We start from the raw sequence: 17,552 nt of genomic DNA on the forward strand, positions 1-17,552 counted from the left end.
GATGTTATTGACTGCCAGCGTTGGTAGAACTGGCTCACCCTGCCCCCCACCCCCACCAGGGAGACACGTTGAGGGGGGGAGGAGCTGGACTCAGTTTTGTTTGCTCTGCGACTTCCCTTGAGCGGAGCCCCGCCTCCCTCTCTGGCTGTATTTATTGGAAGACTGGTACTTGGTGTCCTGGTATGAACTACCTTGCGACTTCTGACCATAGGAAAGACGGTTAAAACCTCTGTACTTAAAGGATGAACCTTGAAAAGGACGAGAAAAGACTGGCAATCTTTGTCTTTATCTTTCAAAGCGCTGATTGCACGTGCCTGTGTCCATGTCCGTTTTGATTCCTTTGTGGTGGTCATCGATCTTTTTCCCAGAAGAGTTCTTGACCATCGAAGGACATGTCTAATATCTGAGCTTGGAACTCAGGTCTGAAATTGGTAGCCTTCATCCAGTCCTGCCTTCTCAGCCCTGTGCTGGGGGCCATCTGCCGAAAACCTGACTCCGCCACATCGACTGAGTCAATTATGTGATCCCAAGCTGCTTCCCCATCGGCGATAATCAACCTGACTTCCCCCTGGAGTTCTACAGGTAGCTGTTTGGTCATGGCCAGCGCGTTGCCGGCTCTGATGGTAAGCTATGCTGATGCGGATACTTTCCTGCCCATCGCCTCTAGTTTGCGACCGTCCTTGTCCGGTGGGGCTGATCGAGGTGATGCTGGATTGGCCAACTTCCCCATAGCTGCTACTGTGATGACAGTCTGGTTTTGTATGACCTCGTAGACAAAGAGGCGCAGACTCGGGGGCCTTGCGTTTTCTCTGGATGGGGGTATGGCCAGTATCTTGGATCCGGACTCCCAAATGGTGTCAAGGAGAGGAATGGTAGTAACAGTTCTACGTTTGTCCCTGTGCTCATAAAGCACTAACTTCTTCTCCTCCGATGTGACCTGTAACTGAAACAATTCTGTGGCTTTGCCGACGATAGCATGAAAGGAGACTAGATCATCCGGTGGTGACTAGCAACCCGGAGAATATTTCTTCCTGGGCTTTTCGCCAATGTAATCGTTCCATTCGCTGGTATCAGGCTCCTGCGTGATCTCGCCTTCTTCAGGTACAGAAAATTCTCTGAAAGGATCTTCCTGCCAGTCTGAGACCGGAACAGAGGATGGTACAATCGTTGGATCTCTAACTGGAGATCTTGTTCTATGTGACAATGCTGGAGAAGGGACCCTTTTCGGTGAAGCACCGAGTGTCCTGCTCCTAGATCTGCGCAGTGGTTCCGGTGAACGCACCCTTTTCTGTGGCCTACTCCTGGAAGGCGAATGTCTTGGCGTGCTTTGTCGAGGTAAAAAATCCCTCTGCGGGGGAGTTTGGCTCCCACGGTACAGCAGACTTGCTTTTCTCATTTTGACGTCTGTTGAACTCCTCAATGATCCTTTGCATTGATAACATGAGCCCGAGATCATAAGGATCAGCAGGCACCTCTGTAGTAGGTTGCCAAGGAGGACTGTTCCTTAGGTGTAAGACAATGCTGTTCTTCAACAAGCTCAGTGTCTGAAAACTCCTCCTGCAGGTTGACGTCGGGTAGCTCTGGCATTTCTCCTAAGGGAGATAATTGTGTTCCCTGAGGTTCGAGAGCGTCTACAAACAGAGGCAGCGCATCTATAGACTCAGGAAGACTGTCTTCATTGGATGGTGTAACAGTGGCGTCAGCGAGGGGCGTTTTGGGCCCTAAATCCTCTCTCGGTAAATGAGCTTGCAGTGCTGTCGACAGAGCCGTGGTCGAAGATTTCATTGACAACGGACTCGTTGACGGTGGTCCGTGGACGAAGATTTTGTGGACGGTAGCTTGACTTTGTGTCAGTCGACGAGTGCGTGGACAGTACCTTGTGCGTGGACAGTACCTTATCCGTCGACGAGTGCTTTGTGGACGAATGTCTTGTGGACGAGTGCTTCGTGGATGAATGATGAGCTTCAATCGTCGACGATTGCTTTGTGGATGATAAACCCGCCTACGAGGACTTAGTCATGGGCGAAGCGGATTGCCGCATGGTGGTCGTTGATGAGGGTCTCGTCGACGGCTTGGTGGACGACGGGCCTCTATCTTTACCGCCGCTCAGACTGGTTCTCCGTGGACTGCCCCCACCCCACTGTTTTTTGCAAACTCCTCCTTAACTCTGGAGGAAGTTTTTGCCGTAGAATGCTTCATCTTCTGGCTTGTAGAGTCCAGGGGAGGTAGGAAAGGTACAATTTCCAGCTTCCTTTTACTCTTGCGAGTGGGAGAGGAACCCCTTGCCACTGAAGAAGCCTTTCTTTTAGAAATGTGCTTCTCAGATGATTTGCTGGAGTGAACAGGAGCCGTCTTCGCAAATTCCTCGCCTGAAGAAAGTTCCTTGGCTTCCAGATGCAGAAGAAGTCTTCTATGTCTGTCTCGTAGGGGCTTCGTTGAAAAGGACTTACAAATGTGACATTTCTGGATGTCATGAGGATATAGACAGTATATACAATGATCATGGGGGACTTTCATGTAAACCACCTTTCTCCTGCACCTCGTGCAATCCCTTAACAGGGAAGGTTTCTTGGTTGGCTGAAGTTCAGCCAACCAGGGAAGGTTTCTTGGTTGGCTGAAGTTCAGCCAACTGAAGAGAAAGTTCACTCAGCGATTTCTGGGTCAAAATAAAGTTTTTTGAAATCCCAAAAACCAGAGATCGCCCCTAGCCAGGGGAATGTGGTAGAGTATATAGAAATATAAACAACTGTGAAAACGGAAGGATATTCGAAAAAAGCTCAGAGAGCTTGAGGATTCCCTGTGTCAATTAGATTGCGTTGAAAAATCTGAAGATGGCTGCTTAGGGCGGAGCTTAAGCTCTGCCACCTCATTGGTTGGGGTCATAAAGGATAAAGTGAGGTGGAGGGACTACACAATAGAATGGCTCATAGGCCATAATGGGCTATGTACATGCATTGCTATTAGCAATGTTTGCATATTAAAAAACAAAAATGTTTAATCATCATTTTTATCACCAAGGATTCCCAGTCTGACAGGGAATATTCAAGCATCTGAATCTATGAAAGATCCAATGCTGGAGAAATGTTTCTTCCTCCTCCACACGGCAAGAAGAATCCTACCTTTTCTCTCCTTCATGCACAAAACACTCACTATCGTCACCCTCACATCAAGAATAGACTATGCCAACAGCTTCTACCTCGGAATACCAGATACCTTGTGAAGAAATTACAATTGATCTAAAATACAGCAGCCAGACTACTCCTCAAACTATCTAGAAGAGACCACATCACTCCTGCCCTAAAAAAACTACACTGGCTCCCAGTAAAACATTTCATCACCTTCAAAACAATGTGCATAACGCACAGGGCAATCTGTGGACAAGGAGCAGAATTCCTACAAAAGAAAATCTACAAGCCAACGAGACTCCTCAGGTCAAGCAACAAAATCAGCCTGGAACTAAAACCATACCTTAAGAAAAACTTGGAGGCACCACCTTCTATCACTTAATCGCAAAAACCTGGAACAACATCCCAAAAGAAATAAACATCAAAGATTACCTAAAATTCAGAAAATTACTAAAAACCTGGCTCTTCAACACCACAGACTCAAACTGAAAACCGAAACAGAAAGGAAAAAAGAATGACTAAACCGAAAAAGGACACCAACAAGCTCCCAGAACCGACTGAGAAGCACCCAAAGCACCTGGACGGGTGACGCTGGGTAGAGTGGAACACAGGCGACACCTATGGAGACGGACTCAACAACCCCAGCCAATCCCATCCAGCATCTTCACCGGCCCCTTAGTTGCTACTAGGTACCACAGTGTTGTGGAATGGTCGGGATATTGCCAATCTCCACACTGAGTTGTGGACACTGGCAGGTGCACTGGCCATATAAGTGGAAGACAGGTGGGGTTGTGAGGGAGGCTGGTGGAGGTGGGAGCGAGATCTGAAAGGGACGTTGAACACCAGACGGGCCCAGATCAGGACAGGCGCAGGGTGCCCCTGTTAGGGAGAATTCTCTGTTTAGGCTGAATTTCCTAACCTAGTGAGTCCCCCAGCAGCTTTGCTGGATTTGTGGGGTTTAATTTTTTTCTCCTGCCAAGAGTGAGACTCTTTTACCCTCACTCTTGGGCATGATTTGAGTGCGTTTCTTTGAATCTAGATGTGTTTAATGGGCTATGGGGTCTTTTACTCCATAGGGCTTCATGTGTTTTTGTGATGCGTGTTACACAGCACCCTCAGTGCAGTGACACAGGGGTGTCATAGTGACCCCCCAGTATAGACTCCATACCCTGGGACTGACTACTGTCTCCCAGGGCATGTAAAGTCACCATTGACTTTACTAGTCTTAAATTCTGAACAGAAGCAGTACAAACCATCATATTGTGGACGTACTGGCTGGGGCAATTCAATTGCCCCGGGGTCTGTTAGTCGAGGGGGCACGTCTCCGTCCCCCCTGATCGAGTTTTGGCTGGTGGCAGTGGATACTACTTTTTATATTCAACCGCAAATATTTTCCTATGGGATTTTCCCATTGTTTTAGGCTACTATCTTTATTTAATTATTTACGGTAGCCTCGAACATACCGCCGGTTTATTTAAATTAATATTAATTCTCCGTTTGGTATTTTATGCCAAAACTTTATTCTAAAATGGCGTTTGTGTTCTCTTCTGTGACTCCAACCCAAGTCGAGCCCTTTGTTCCACTTTTTGGCGGGCTTCTCCACAGAAGCCCTCCAAAGTGGTGCCACTCTGTCTGGGGTACTTAGGAGGGGTGGAGAGAAATGTAGGCACCCTGGACGGAGTTGCCTAGGCAACTCAAGTCGCACTCCATCCTGATTGGCCCAAGTGGTGAGCCGGCCGGCTCACCACTTAGCATGTTTGAGTGACAACTAGGCTGAGTGAATGGGGGTTTGCTGCATAAAAGCAGGGGCTTTGGGGACTGGAACTTCAGAAGTCGCCAGAGGACCTAAGAATCCGACGAGGAAGAAGCCGAACCGACCTGCCACGACACCACCACCGGTGGAGCCCTGCTGGACTGCCTCACCACTTTTCCCAATGACAGAGGAGATCTCCCGCCAGAGAGTCTTCCTTTGACTGGTGGGGATAACCAGTTTCACCATCTTTTCTCTTTCCCGACGTACCTCGTGGCCGCCTTGCCCGTGACAAGCACCCCGGCAACCGGGATACCACGTTTTACCACGACCGCGAAACAAAGGTACCACCTTTAACCGGAAAACTCCACGGCTGGTTTATTCCCTGGTAGTGCAATGACCTTCATCTTTCCTCCAAGTCGAGATCTTCTCTTCCCCTGGACGACGCAACTTGCACCCACTACCAGGAACAACTGCCACCGCTGGAGGATCCTTCCCACTTAAGGTACCGTGACCCGCCTGGCCTCCCTTGCTACCGACTGTACGAGGTAGATTTAGCCCCCGGCTTTCGAACCTGGGTTAGTCTGGGACACCCTGGCTAAACTTTCTTAAAGCCTCTCTAAACTCTTTTTGAACCCTCTGCAAGACTTTCTAAGCCTAGTGTAACTGTGTGATCTTGGGCGCATTTGTGCTCTGCTCTCTCTAAGAGTGGGCCCAGCCTTTGGACTTTGGCTCACCAGTGACTTTTTGCTCTCTGCCTTGCTAACAGTGTTCCTGAATCTTAGAGTGGTGTACCTTTTCATATTCTGTCTTTTTCCCTCCCTTTCTCACAAACTTATTAGAGTGCAATCTAGTTAAGCGCTCACCTCTGTATGAAAATAAGTGGTGCTTTACTGTGATTTATCTGATAGGGAAAAAGGGGTGTATATATTACAATAGTAACTGTGTTTAGAATATTTTACAATAAGAGTGCTGGAGTGTTTCAACTGTGTGTTTTTAAATAAATAATGATATACTTTGATACCAAAGCTCTGGTCAGTGTTTGCTTATATTATTGTATCTGAGTGCCTAATGTGTATACTTTGCATACTGCCTAACTCTTCTTGAGGGAAGTCTGACTGCTCAGCCACAGCTACCAGGTTAATCTGGGTGGTACAGACTGCTACCAAGTGGGTTTACTGCCAACACCTGTAGTCTTAAATCTTTTGCAGTGGTCCCTAAGGGAACTGCACAGGTTTCTGCCTAACAGCCCCCGAACCCCATCTGGAGAGATTACGCAAGCTCAACACGTCAATTCAGGATAGAGATGCCATCTAACCAATTCCACTAACAATTTCCCCCTCTGCATACACCGCCAAACCAAACAACCACAAACCTACAGCACAACAAACCGCATAAACTTCATTAAACTACAACAAACAAAAAAAACACAGTACATGACGACAACCGGCCGCAAACACCCCAGGCCCAGCCAACAGGCCCACTGGGCTGAGACCGCCGACAGCACATCTGCTTTCTTGCACTTTACCAGCTTCCTCCCATTATCTCACCCTCCCTTCCTCTTTCAGAGCCACCAGGGGACCACTCCAGTGGTGATAGTGCGCAGTACAAATGCCCTTTAACATTAATGTATTGACTGGGTTCATTGCACTTACCAACAGCTCACACCTTCCTCATAATATAAGCCTGGCTGCTCTGCCATTCTATCAAACCTTAGGGTAGTACAAACTTCAATTAAGAGTTTGGGCCTGTATACCAAGGGATAGTTTTATAGAGTCTCACCTGCTGGTAGACGTTAGGAAAACTCCCCTAACAGAGTGCTTACATGTTTCACCTGGTTAATTTAGTGAAGTTTAAGTGAACCACAAGTGAATATATATATGTGCGCGATATTACACCTGCTACTTTCATTTTTCAGTGTTCTAAAGACCCAAATAAATAACTTTTTATAACTGTCAAAATTGAATTGTGTGCTCTGCTCATTGAGGGACCCTGAATGCACACCTCATACTCCCCAGAGACTACGGATTGACTGCTCATGGAAGTTCCTTGATTGGGTTTTGGCTAACCTCTCGGAGCTCCAAGTACATCCTAACTAGGGTGGCCTCCTTAAATCTGAGAATCTGATCGTCTCAAGGACTGCTCAATGTCCCCATAACATGTGAGCAAAAGGAAAGTGAAGCTGAAGGCTTTACTTCCGTTCAGAAAGTCAATAAAGGATCAGAACAGGGATACATGAATGGGGTTGCATAGGAGGCAATGGAGGGAAAGCTGCAAAAAGAAAATCTTTCTTAACCAGCCAGCAAGTACACAAAAGGAACCAAGCAGGATGACCTGCTCAGGGACTCACTACGGAAGATATGCAATGATAAAATTGCTGCAAAAATGTCACCTGTAAAAAAAGAAAAATAAATAAATAAAATCGTTGTGCCGTGGTTTGACCTGGTAAAGGTGTACCCCATTATACCATTTAAGGTGAGCGGGGATTGCAGGGTTGTCCGCCACTCCCCTTAAATGCTAGAATGATTCCGGGGGTTACAGGTGTGTCCCCTGCATCCTTTACATGGATTGCGGTGGCAAAACCTCAGCCTTTTTGCGCATTATTTTGCAACCACGCCCATTTTTGCCGCGATTTTAACACATGGAACACTACAGAATGCCTTTGGTTCTCACTCACCTTAGAGTCTTAGGGACTCGGATTGAGACACAAACACTAAGATACATTTCTGCTGCCTGCATCTCCTGGTAATCAGCTTTGAGACAGACAATTGAACCATAAACCAGCATCAGGTCACTAGTCTGCCGCACAGCATAATCTCCATTAGCTCCATAGGCAACCTTTGTGTATAAAAGTTGTCTTTTTCACCGCCGGAAACTTAATCAAACCAGAGACTTGCTCTGTCTTAACTTTCCAAGTTATCCAAAAGTGTCAACACTGCTAAGGGAGACATTTTTGATTTGTACCTATACGTAATATTGTGCTCTAAAAATGAATTAATCGCAGTTCGCTAATATTGGAGCTGAAGTGATCAGAGAACCCATATAGGTTCCCAGTGGTCCCTGGCTCAAATTGCACTAGTCCAGTGACAATATCTAGTAGGGTCCACAACAAAGACACTACAATAACTCGGTTTTACAAAGTGGATCACTGATAACCTGCTTAACCGTCGACTTACTTGGAGACAGACATTTTTCAAACTTTTAACGTGTGGATATTCCTTTATTGAATATTACAAGTACCACCCTGCTCTCCTGTCAAGAGTTAAACCTCTACTGCTGAGGTTTACCACTAGGAGTGTAAGTTAAATTTTAGAGAAATCAAGTTGCCAGGTTGTGGGGCAGATATATTGAGGAAACCAGGTTGTGGATAACCTGAGTAAAACATACATAACTGAACTACTAACATGATCTGTAAACAAGAATAGCTTATCAAAGGGATACATATCCCACAATTTAACAAACCTTGCCAACAGGAACATTCTTGACGTCTTCCACAAACACAACTTCTCTTAGTGACCATTGTTCTTCATTCACCTTTTCTTCCTCCTTTGGTGCGGGTGTAGAACGCCGACGCTCTGTAAAGAATAAAAATAAAATAGTGATGAAAAACTACCTATTACACTATTGAAAAATATATGTAATTGTTAGAAAAGTTATTCATCTTTGACAATGACTCATCAGCTGAGGCATCATCCAGAGATTAAAAGATTTTTGAAAAACAGAATCCTAGTAGACATTTTTATTTCGCATATGCATATAAAATTGAGGAGCACAAGTGTAACCTGCCGAGCACCCTGAGAAAGACGAGTGATTGAGTGGAGTGAAGGATGGGATGTAAGGTAGAAAATATCATTGGTTGATATTCAGAGTCTGCTGAACTTTATTTTTTCCCCCATGTTATGAAAGATTTACTCTCAAGTCCTGTGCCCTTTCCTCCATACTGCATGGGCGTCCCCTTCCAAGGGACGGGAGACGGAAACTTTTTCACCAGAAAAAGCCTTCTTCCCCTTTAAATTTAGAGGTGCGTCCAAAGGTAGGGAGCGGTTGAGGGTGGAAAGTTCCAGCACAACTCTCAGGTCCGCCTGGTTCTTCTGAATGGCGAAAACCTGGAGTAAAGCCAAAGCCTCGCTGGGAGGCTTGGACTTCCTACACTGCCTGGCTCTCGACGAGCGACTGGATCTCCACCAAAAGAGTTGCTGTCCCAACCTGTGGGAGTGGAGGGGAGGAGAGGCTGGGATAGGGAGGCGGTACCCTGTGGAGACTACAGAGAGGATCCAGGGGTCCACAAAATTCTGGCGCCAGAAATGTGCATTGATATTGATATATTATTTCTATCTCGCTCGTACACAAGTATTTCAGAGCGCGACCATGCAAGGGAGGGGAACAGGGGAGAACAAAACAGCAATCTTACTAGGCCCAGTGACATTGAGAATGCGCAAGTGCATGGGAGGGGGGAGAATGCATGTAAGGGGATAGAAGTGGAAAGTGCGAAGCAGAGTAGAAACAGATAAATAACAATAAATAAATAAAGGCAACAAATAGTGGTAGTGCAGCCAGCAATTTGCAAGTGCTAGGTTTAAGGCAGCAGACAGGGTAGGTCTGATAAGTGCAGGAAGAAAAAGGGTGGGGCTGTATGGGTACAGATACAGGCCCCAGTGCAAGGGGTGACCCGGAGGAAGTGTGGGAGGGTGGCAGGGTGAGCAGGTACCTGGGCCCGGAAGACAGAGGGAGGCCAGGTGCACGGTGCCAAGAGAGAACAGATCAGCAGGGAGAGGGGGAGCGAAGGCAGAAGAAAAGAGGAAGGTCTTGAGGTGCTTCCGGAACCGGAGATGGTTCACCTAAAGTTTTAGAGTGGCAGGGAGGCTGTTCCAGAGGGAGGCCCCAGCCAAAGACAGATCTACCCCCAGCTCGTTTCTTTGAAAAATGACTGACCCTGAGGGAGTTGGAGGTAGAGGAACCAAGCGCTCGAGAGGGGAGGTATTTGCATGCAGAGCAAGCCTGCCCCCCACTGGGGACAAGTGGACCCGGAGGGGCACATCATGCCTTCTTTCCCTCTGAGGCTGTTGCGGAGGAGGGGGACTGGAAAAAGCCCTTGCTCGCCCCCCCACCCCTCTTGTTTGCACAGATGTTGAGTTGGCGAACGGTTAGGCTACCTGGAGCTCCGCTCTAGGAAGCCCCAGAACCCTCTATGTATGCCCATTGTCCGAGCACTGCTGTGACTGGGTGTACGTTTTGGCCATAGTCTTTGTCAGGATGGATAAAGACTTGGATGTTTGTGAGCTGTTTTTGTCCAGCTCCTCGTCCGTTGTGGAGTGAAAGAGGTCATCCCCTTCGAACGGAAGATCTAAGATGCGTTCCTGGACATCCGGGTTGAATTTCGTAGCACAGAGCCAGGCCATTCTTCGCATGTCTGTGGCAATGCAGATGGCATGGCCAGAGGTGTCAATGTGGGCCAAGGTGGACTCCATAAAGTCCTGTGCCACTATCTTGGCCTCTGCCAATCCCTCCTTGAATTGCGATTGGCTCTGTGCCGGAAGCTATGTTGTACGTTAGTCACTACGGTGAGTAACTTATACATTTCTTTAAGCAGCTTTCCCTCTATTAGACACCAACGGAAAAAACAACCTTTTGCTGTTTTGAAAATGTTCTGACTTTTGGGGGGCAAGTGAAGTCTTTTAGTTTGTCTTCCTAATCATCCATTTTGGAGGCACGGGTCAGTCCCTATTGCCAGTGCAGAACTTTATTTTAAAAATCTCTGCTTATTTTTCCTGCGCACATCGGCTTACACTGAAGAGCGTTTGGGACACTGTGTCCCCATATTTGTAACTTTGTGGTTACAGTACTTGTAAATATGTGGACTAGTGGCAGCACATACGCTTATACCATTTTTGTTTGGTCTCTACACTTAGGACAGTTTTCGGAAGTTCTACCCAACTTCATCAAAACCATTCACCTGAGGCAGTACAAGACTCCACTTTTAGTATAAGGCTGTACCACCCGTGTTTGTTGGTAGCGTAGACAGAGCAGCCAGGCTTATCTTAGGAGGGAGAGAGGGCTGTAGAATCTGTACAAATGAAATTCTAATACAAATGGTAAAAAGAAACACAAACGCTATGTATTTAAAAAATATATGTTTTTATTTAAATACAAGTAGGCCCCAAGACATCTAGGTGTAAATATGTATTATATCACATATGTAGTCACAATTATCAAAACACTATGCTTGAAGGTTCACATACCAAAGCATAAACATGTTTTGTAACACCTGACAGATCTAGGGAAGTCAAGCCTCTAAATACAAATTCAGCATAGGTCACACCTAAATAAACAATAGTTACTTTTCGATTACAATGGAGTAATTCAAAGGTAGAAGACACTACCAGTTGTACAGTGACGCTCAGTAACAAATCACATAAGTCAACTGGACAGTGTACATTTTGTGAATAGTAGAACACTTATTCTGGGTACAGTAAAAACCTATAACTACTTTTGTGATAACACGCAGCTTACTCAAGGTAAGTAAAACCCATATACATTTTCAAGGAGCTATTGGCAACCTGGGGCAGGTATAACCCTAACTCTTTGTGTCTGTCTAAACAGCACAGGGAAAGCAAAACCCAAGGTTACACTTTACTGAATGACTCAGTTATTCTAGGTAGGTAAGAGTCAGGGGAAGCAAGACCCAGTTGGGGACACTCATACATTTACCCTAACAGGAATAATCTGGTAAAACCCACACATTTTGGAAGAGGCACAACCAAACCACAGGTGAGTAATATACCTTTACCTCTACTTTCTATTAGAATGGCAAAACGGTTTCTAAGGAAAGAAAGATGTTAAACATACTTTTGAGAATAGTGCATCACACATCCAAGGTAAGTAAGAACTTTAGTGACTCTTAAGAGTTAGTAACCAACCAACTCCTTTCCAAGTAAGTAACGTTTAAACACGTATTCTCTTTTCTAGGCAAAAGGCCCAATCCCTTAAAAGTATTTCCCTTATTTCTTGGAACATGAGTGTTCTCAGCTCAGTGGCAGAAAGGGGGCGGGGGGGCGGATTGGAGTGCTTAGGATCTAGTGTCCAACAGGCAATGTCAGGATAGGTTCTTAATTAGCAAAAGTCAGAGTTCCTTAGGAAGACTGGGAAAACAAGTGATTATTTTACTTTTAGAGTTAGAGGAGGGTCCAGGAGCTTCACAGAAGACACCCGTTAGGTAAGATTTTCACAACTGGTAAATCACCCCGACCTGGGTCAACCCGAGAAATTTTTTGCTTTACTAGTGGAATATTTTTCCTTCATACCTCAGTGAGTGGGAACCTTTCTCCACACTCATAGAATCTTTTACTCTTTATGGGTATAATTTTTTTTGGACTCTCCATAGTGTCTTTTTAAAGTTATCCTCTTCAACCACTTATTGGCAATAAGTGCCTGTTGGTAGGTTGCCCTAGGGGCTCCCCTCTTAACTTTTGTTAAGTAACCTTGAGAGAACTACAGTTCCCAAGGGTAGAAAGAATCTTTGGATCCCTTTTACATGTTATTCTGTGAAGCCAGCACACCCCACCTTATGTGGAGTGCTGGCGAGATACAATGTATCCCTTTTCACATTAAAACTAACAATTCTGTTACAGGGACAAGCTTACCTTCAATGGCTGGTGGCAGTGATACAGTATTAATTTGGTGCACCTTTACCGCGGGCTGTGTTCACAGCTGCATCAAAGGCAGCTAAGGGTCTTTTTTTGCCATTTTTGTGTTTGTCGTTTGTTCCTTCCCCCGACATCCAGGGCGGGAAATTCCTTTGTGCGATTATCTTCAGCGGGAGTCCCCTGGACTCCCCGCCCAGGCTCCAGTCTGTCTTTGAGGGCAGGAAGTGAGGGAGGATTTGGAAATCCAAACACCATGCACCGCACAAGGTTTCAAGGTCCCAAGTTATTGGGGTATTGCAGCCCTGCAAGGTCGCAGCAACGCGTGGTATGGCTCAAAATGCAGGTCTTCTTGAGTCTAGTGGGTCCAACAATGAATGAGCAAGGCGTCTTTTTATTGAATTTAATAATGGGATAGCATGACTGGCCGAAGGCTTTACTTTTAGGATGTCCTGAATGAACTTTGAATCTGGCACTGCCTACTGTGTGGAAATTTGGAAGTTTTCAGCCGCCTTCTTTAAGATCACGTTAAACGCCATCTGGTCGTCAACAGGTGATGGCTGACGGACTGGTGGGGGGGGGGGGGGAGGGGAGTCCATACACAATTTATCAGGTTTCCAGTGTTGGGGAAGGGGTAGGGTACACCCAAGGTTGATCAACTAGATGGTCGTCATCCCATCCCCGATTGGGATCACCAGGATCACCAAAGGGGGCATTATCCTGTGTATATGGAACAACATGGAATTCATCATCCGTGGTGTCCAAAAGTTCTTCATCATGATGTGGATGAAAAGTCCTCTGAAATTTGGACAGGCGTAGAAGGGCTCTCCTCACAAGGCCTTTTTGGAGCAAACCTTTCAGAAAGTTCAACAAACCTTTCTAATATGTTCATACACCCCTCAAACTTTTCTCTGGTCCATGATGAGGAAACAGAGGGGCCTAGGAGGAAAGGGCTCCTCCAGATCTTCGTCCCTAGAATGTCGAGAATTCTCACCTAGAGCCTTAGATAAAGATCCAGGGCTTGAGTAATCTTTGTCATCCTTTTTTTTTACGTGTCTTTCAACGCGTTCTTAGACTGTTCTTTGTGTTTCGCAGCTGAAACTATCTTCACAATACTATCATTGATGCTCGGCATCACAGGGAGGTGTACGGACTGTGTAGGCGGTTGCGCAGTGGCCCCAGCTGTGGCGTCGATGCAGTCTTCTGAGGCGTTGCGACTGTTGCATGGCTTTTGTTGTTGGCGCCCTTACTCTTGGACTGCCCTGACGCATGCAGCCGACACGTTTACGGGGAGGGCTACCGATCACGGGAATCGGCAGGTATCGCCGAACTGGCCAACGTACCCATTGGAGCGCTTCGACTGAACCGTTGAAGCAGAACCTGGGGTTGTGTCCTATGTGTGGGCATCGTGTGCGTCCCTGTCACCGGGATGTATATGCCCCATAGCAGGACTCTCGTTGCGCCTGTCGGGGCTGGGGACGGATGGCTTGTAGTGAGAAAGCTCCTGCATAAGGTCAATGGCATTTGAAGTGGAGCCTTGGTCGTCACTTATGCCCTCGTCACACACGGTGGCTGTGGGGGCAGGCTAGTGGTTACCCTCGGCCTGCAACATACCGTAGCCCGGCCACTGCTTTAAGCTTACAGGCCTCACAGGACGCCTCGTTGTGATCGAGGGGAAGACAATTTTTGCTCCGACGGTGCTGGTCTTTCCATGGGAATTTTGCCTTACAGAAAGGAAAAAATCTAAATGGTGTCCTGTCCATGGCTCAGGATCTCACGTGTGACGACAAACCAAGTGAACAAAGAGAAGGGAGAAGGAAAGACATTTTCGAAAGAATACAACACCCCCAGACCCCACTCTCCCTACTGTCTAGGCCAGCAAGAAGACCCGGCCACGTGGTCGGTAGTGCTGACCGGAGTTCCAGCTGTCAAAATGCAGTCCTCAGCTGTCTCCGGAATCAACCATTGAAGGGGGGAGGTGACAGAAAACAACAGAGGTCGGAAATATAACAATATTGCAATTTTTTGGAAGAGCTCCGCATAATGCGACCAGCTAGTTGGGTGCTAAAAAACAATCTGGAGGACCTCGACGCGTGAAGGATTTTAGGTACACTACACGTCACATTAGGGATAGTGTTACAGGCACGCCCATGTCAACATCCCCTTTCGATCCTCGAAAGACGAGATGCAATACTCTGCTGTTATCACTAGATGTCGGACTATATGCACAGCATGTGATTCTAAGCGGATTGACAAGCATCAGAACTGTAGTTCTCTAAAGGTTAGGCGGAGAAAGTTAAAAGGGAGTCCCTAGGGCAGCCCAGCAACAACAGGCACTTATTGCCAAAAAGTTGTTAAAGAGGATAACCTTAAAAAGACACTAAAAAGGTGTTTTAAGGATCTGACAAGGAGCGCTTACACAGAGGAACGTTGTTATTCTTTTACCTCTTATTACTGCAGCACCGCGAGCTGCGTGTGCTCTTGCTGCTTCCCGCACCGCTTCCTGGAGGAGGCGGGTCTTGTTGCGGTCACGTGACATCACGTGACTCATCTCCTGCTTTAATTGCCGGCTTAACCACCCTTGCGGTGTTAAGCCCTGGAGGCAGTAAGGGCTGGAGACGCTGTTGAGCTGTTTGGCTGTGTTCTGTGCCTGTCCCGTGAGTACTTCGGACTGGGGGTGCATCACATTCACACCAGCCTCACATCTGGATCGTCACTGGAGTAAAGGGGGGAGAGTCGGACTCTGGCAGCTCCTCAAGTGGCTGGACGTCATATTAACTTTTGGTTACACTCTGTGAGCTTTGCACTTTGTTCCGAAAATATTTATTGGACCTTTTAAGACATTTGAAGCAATTGAGTGGTGTTGTCTGATTTTTAATTTATAAGTTTATCTGTATCATAGTGTTAACACATCTTCTAATGCAAGCCAGATTTCCATCATTGAAAACGGGCATGCCGCCCTCCTTAATCCCAGGTGGGTTCAAGCCTTCCTTGAACTCTGCCTTGACTAACAGGCGTGCTAAACAACATACTGCGTACTGCTCGACACCGGTGATTGACAAGGAAGTACGGAGCAAAAAAGCTGGGTTCGGGAGGCCAGCTGTTGCTGATATCCGTCACTCTTTTGGCAATCTTCCGGTCAGACAAGTGCCTCTCTCTCTCCTCCCCAGCAGCTGCAGTAGTACATCGACTTGATAATTCTCTTCAAACAGTGCCCTATTCTCATAAGACCGCAAAAGTAAATTTGCTGCCTTCTCATGCCGATGCGAATTCTCATTAAAAAAACACTGAGGCCTGTACTAAACCTCCCCTGCGCCTCTCCTTTGCCAATAATTCAGTTTCTGATAGTGTTTGTCTAATTAATATGCCAGCTTCTGTTCCGGTCGAGGCCTTAAAAAACTTTAAATGTACCCCTCGCTCTCTTGCGGCAATAATAGACTTGAGCAATAGTAAGTCAAACATCTCTGAGCATTTACTCCCTGATGCCTTACCGCAAAATTACTCATATACCCCAGTTTTGTTTTCAGACGATTTAAATTGTTCCGCTATTGCAGCATCATATCTTGCCCCTACTCCCCGTCGTCCACATTCCTCTCCAGTGGTGCCACATCATGACAGTCCTGTAGATGCCAGTGCGAATTTGATTATCACAAATCTCACCATTATGAATACAGCATTACATTCTTTAGTAAAACTACATGAATCCTTAAATGATAAACTGCAAGTTCAAACCTTACAATTTGACAAAATTCTAGCATGGCAACTTGATGTGAGTACACTCTTACAGCATAAGAATGTGGGTCCTTTACCACCAGTATCGGTACTTAAACCGACTGCTCCAACTTTTGTACCCAAATCTGTTTCAATCACAAACCACTCTTGTGACACTTTCTACAGATGGGCCCACTGTACCACGTTCTGCTCTTCCACAATTTCTAGGTATTAAGCCACTTCCTTCCTCACCTAACGACGCAGCACCAAAGTTATGCTGTAATAAATCCAACTCTAAAATATTACCTTTGCCATCGAAAACTCAGTTTACAATTTTCACAAAAAAACAGAAATGTTAACTCTGAAGCCGTTGAAAAAGCAACTAAGAAGCAGAAAAGTCCTCAATTGCCCAAGAAGACTCAACCTTCAGCAACAAAAAACTTTCTGAAACACCTTCACCTCCCTCCAGCGAACTGCCAATCAGCAGCAGCAGCAGTGATAAAAAAAATACACTCAACTGGCAAAACGACGTATAGTTTTTGATATTAAGACCACCCCTAAAGTGATTCCGCCCTATGCCCCTCTAGATGCCTTGATTGAGGAAGCGGATGTTTTTAAATCTCTTAGTGTAACTTCCTCAGCTGTACCTGTTGTGATAAAAAGCACTGGTAGATTGACAGAAAAGGCTTCAACTCAGTCGATCATTGATTCACATCGTCAAGAAATCAAACGAGCTGTAGATCCCTATATGGACCAACAACGCCTTCCTAAAAATACAGGAAATAGTCTGTTGGAAGTAATTTCCTCTAAACCAATACTCACTCGAATACCCAAAACCCAAACTGCTCAAATTCCAGTTGTGAGTTTATCAATCATATCCTGTCCCAAATCTTCCATCCACGCACTCTCCTCGTCTTTTTGGAAAACAAGACCTTGCAGATGAAAATAACCGCTCAATATTGGCAAAACGTACTCCTGAAATTCTTAAGCTAGTACAAGTTGCCTTACAAGAAGTTCCCAAAAACGAAACCACTTCTACCTTCCCAAATTCTAAAAACTCACTTCCAAAATTTGTTAAACAAAAACGACTGGCGAATCATGCTTTGATTCCATCGTGTCAACCAAAATCTAATGTGCAGTATGCCTTGAATCGCCAGTCATTAATGTCCATTTTTTCAGACATTCCTGAATTAGAGGATATCAGTTCTGAGGATATTGAACTAGTGGAATTTTGTAATCCGTCTGTATTCCATGTTGTCAGAATCTGGCTGAACTCCAGAGCCATACAGAACATCATCTGGTCAGCTAAAAGACAACTCTTTGACC

At 46.0% G+C, this 17,552-nt stretch overlaps 1 protein-coding gene across 9 annotated transcripts in view; it reads right to left on the bottom strand.

Moving 5' to 3' along the window:
* UBR5 (ubiquitin protein ligase E3 component n-recognin 5) overlaps nt 1-17,552 on the bottom strand; it is a 2,447,509-nt gene that overhangs the window by 1,833,908 nt on the left and 596,049 nt on the right. For all 9 annotated transcript variants that reach the window (XM_069621460.1, XM_069621458.1, XM_069621459.1 and 6 more), the window contains one exon: nt 8,338-8,450. In XM_069621460.1, the coding sequence (XP_069477561.1) occupies nt 8,338-8,450 (113 nt within the window). The remainder of the gene's footprint in view (nt 1-8,337; nt 8,451-17,552) is intronic.

The sequence above is a fragment of the Ambystoma mexicanum genome, chromosome 5q (genome assembly GCF_040938575.1).
Source record: "Ambystoma mexicanum isolate Mex_15411 chromosome 5q, UKY_AmexF1_1, whole genome shotgun sequence".
NCBI lineage: Eukaryota > Metazoa > Chordata > Amphibia > Caudata > Ambystomatidae > Ambystoma > Ambystoma mexicanum.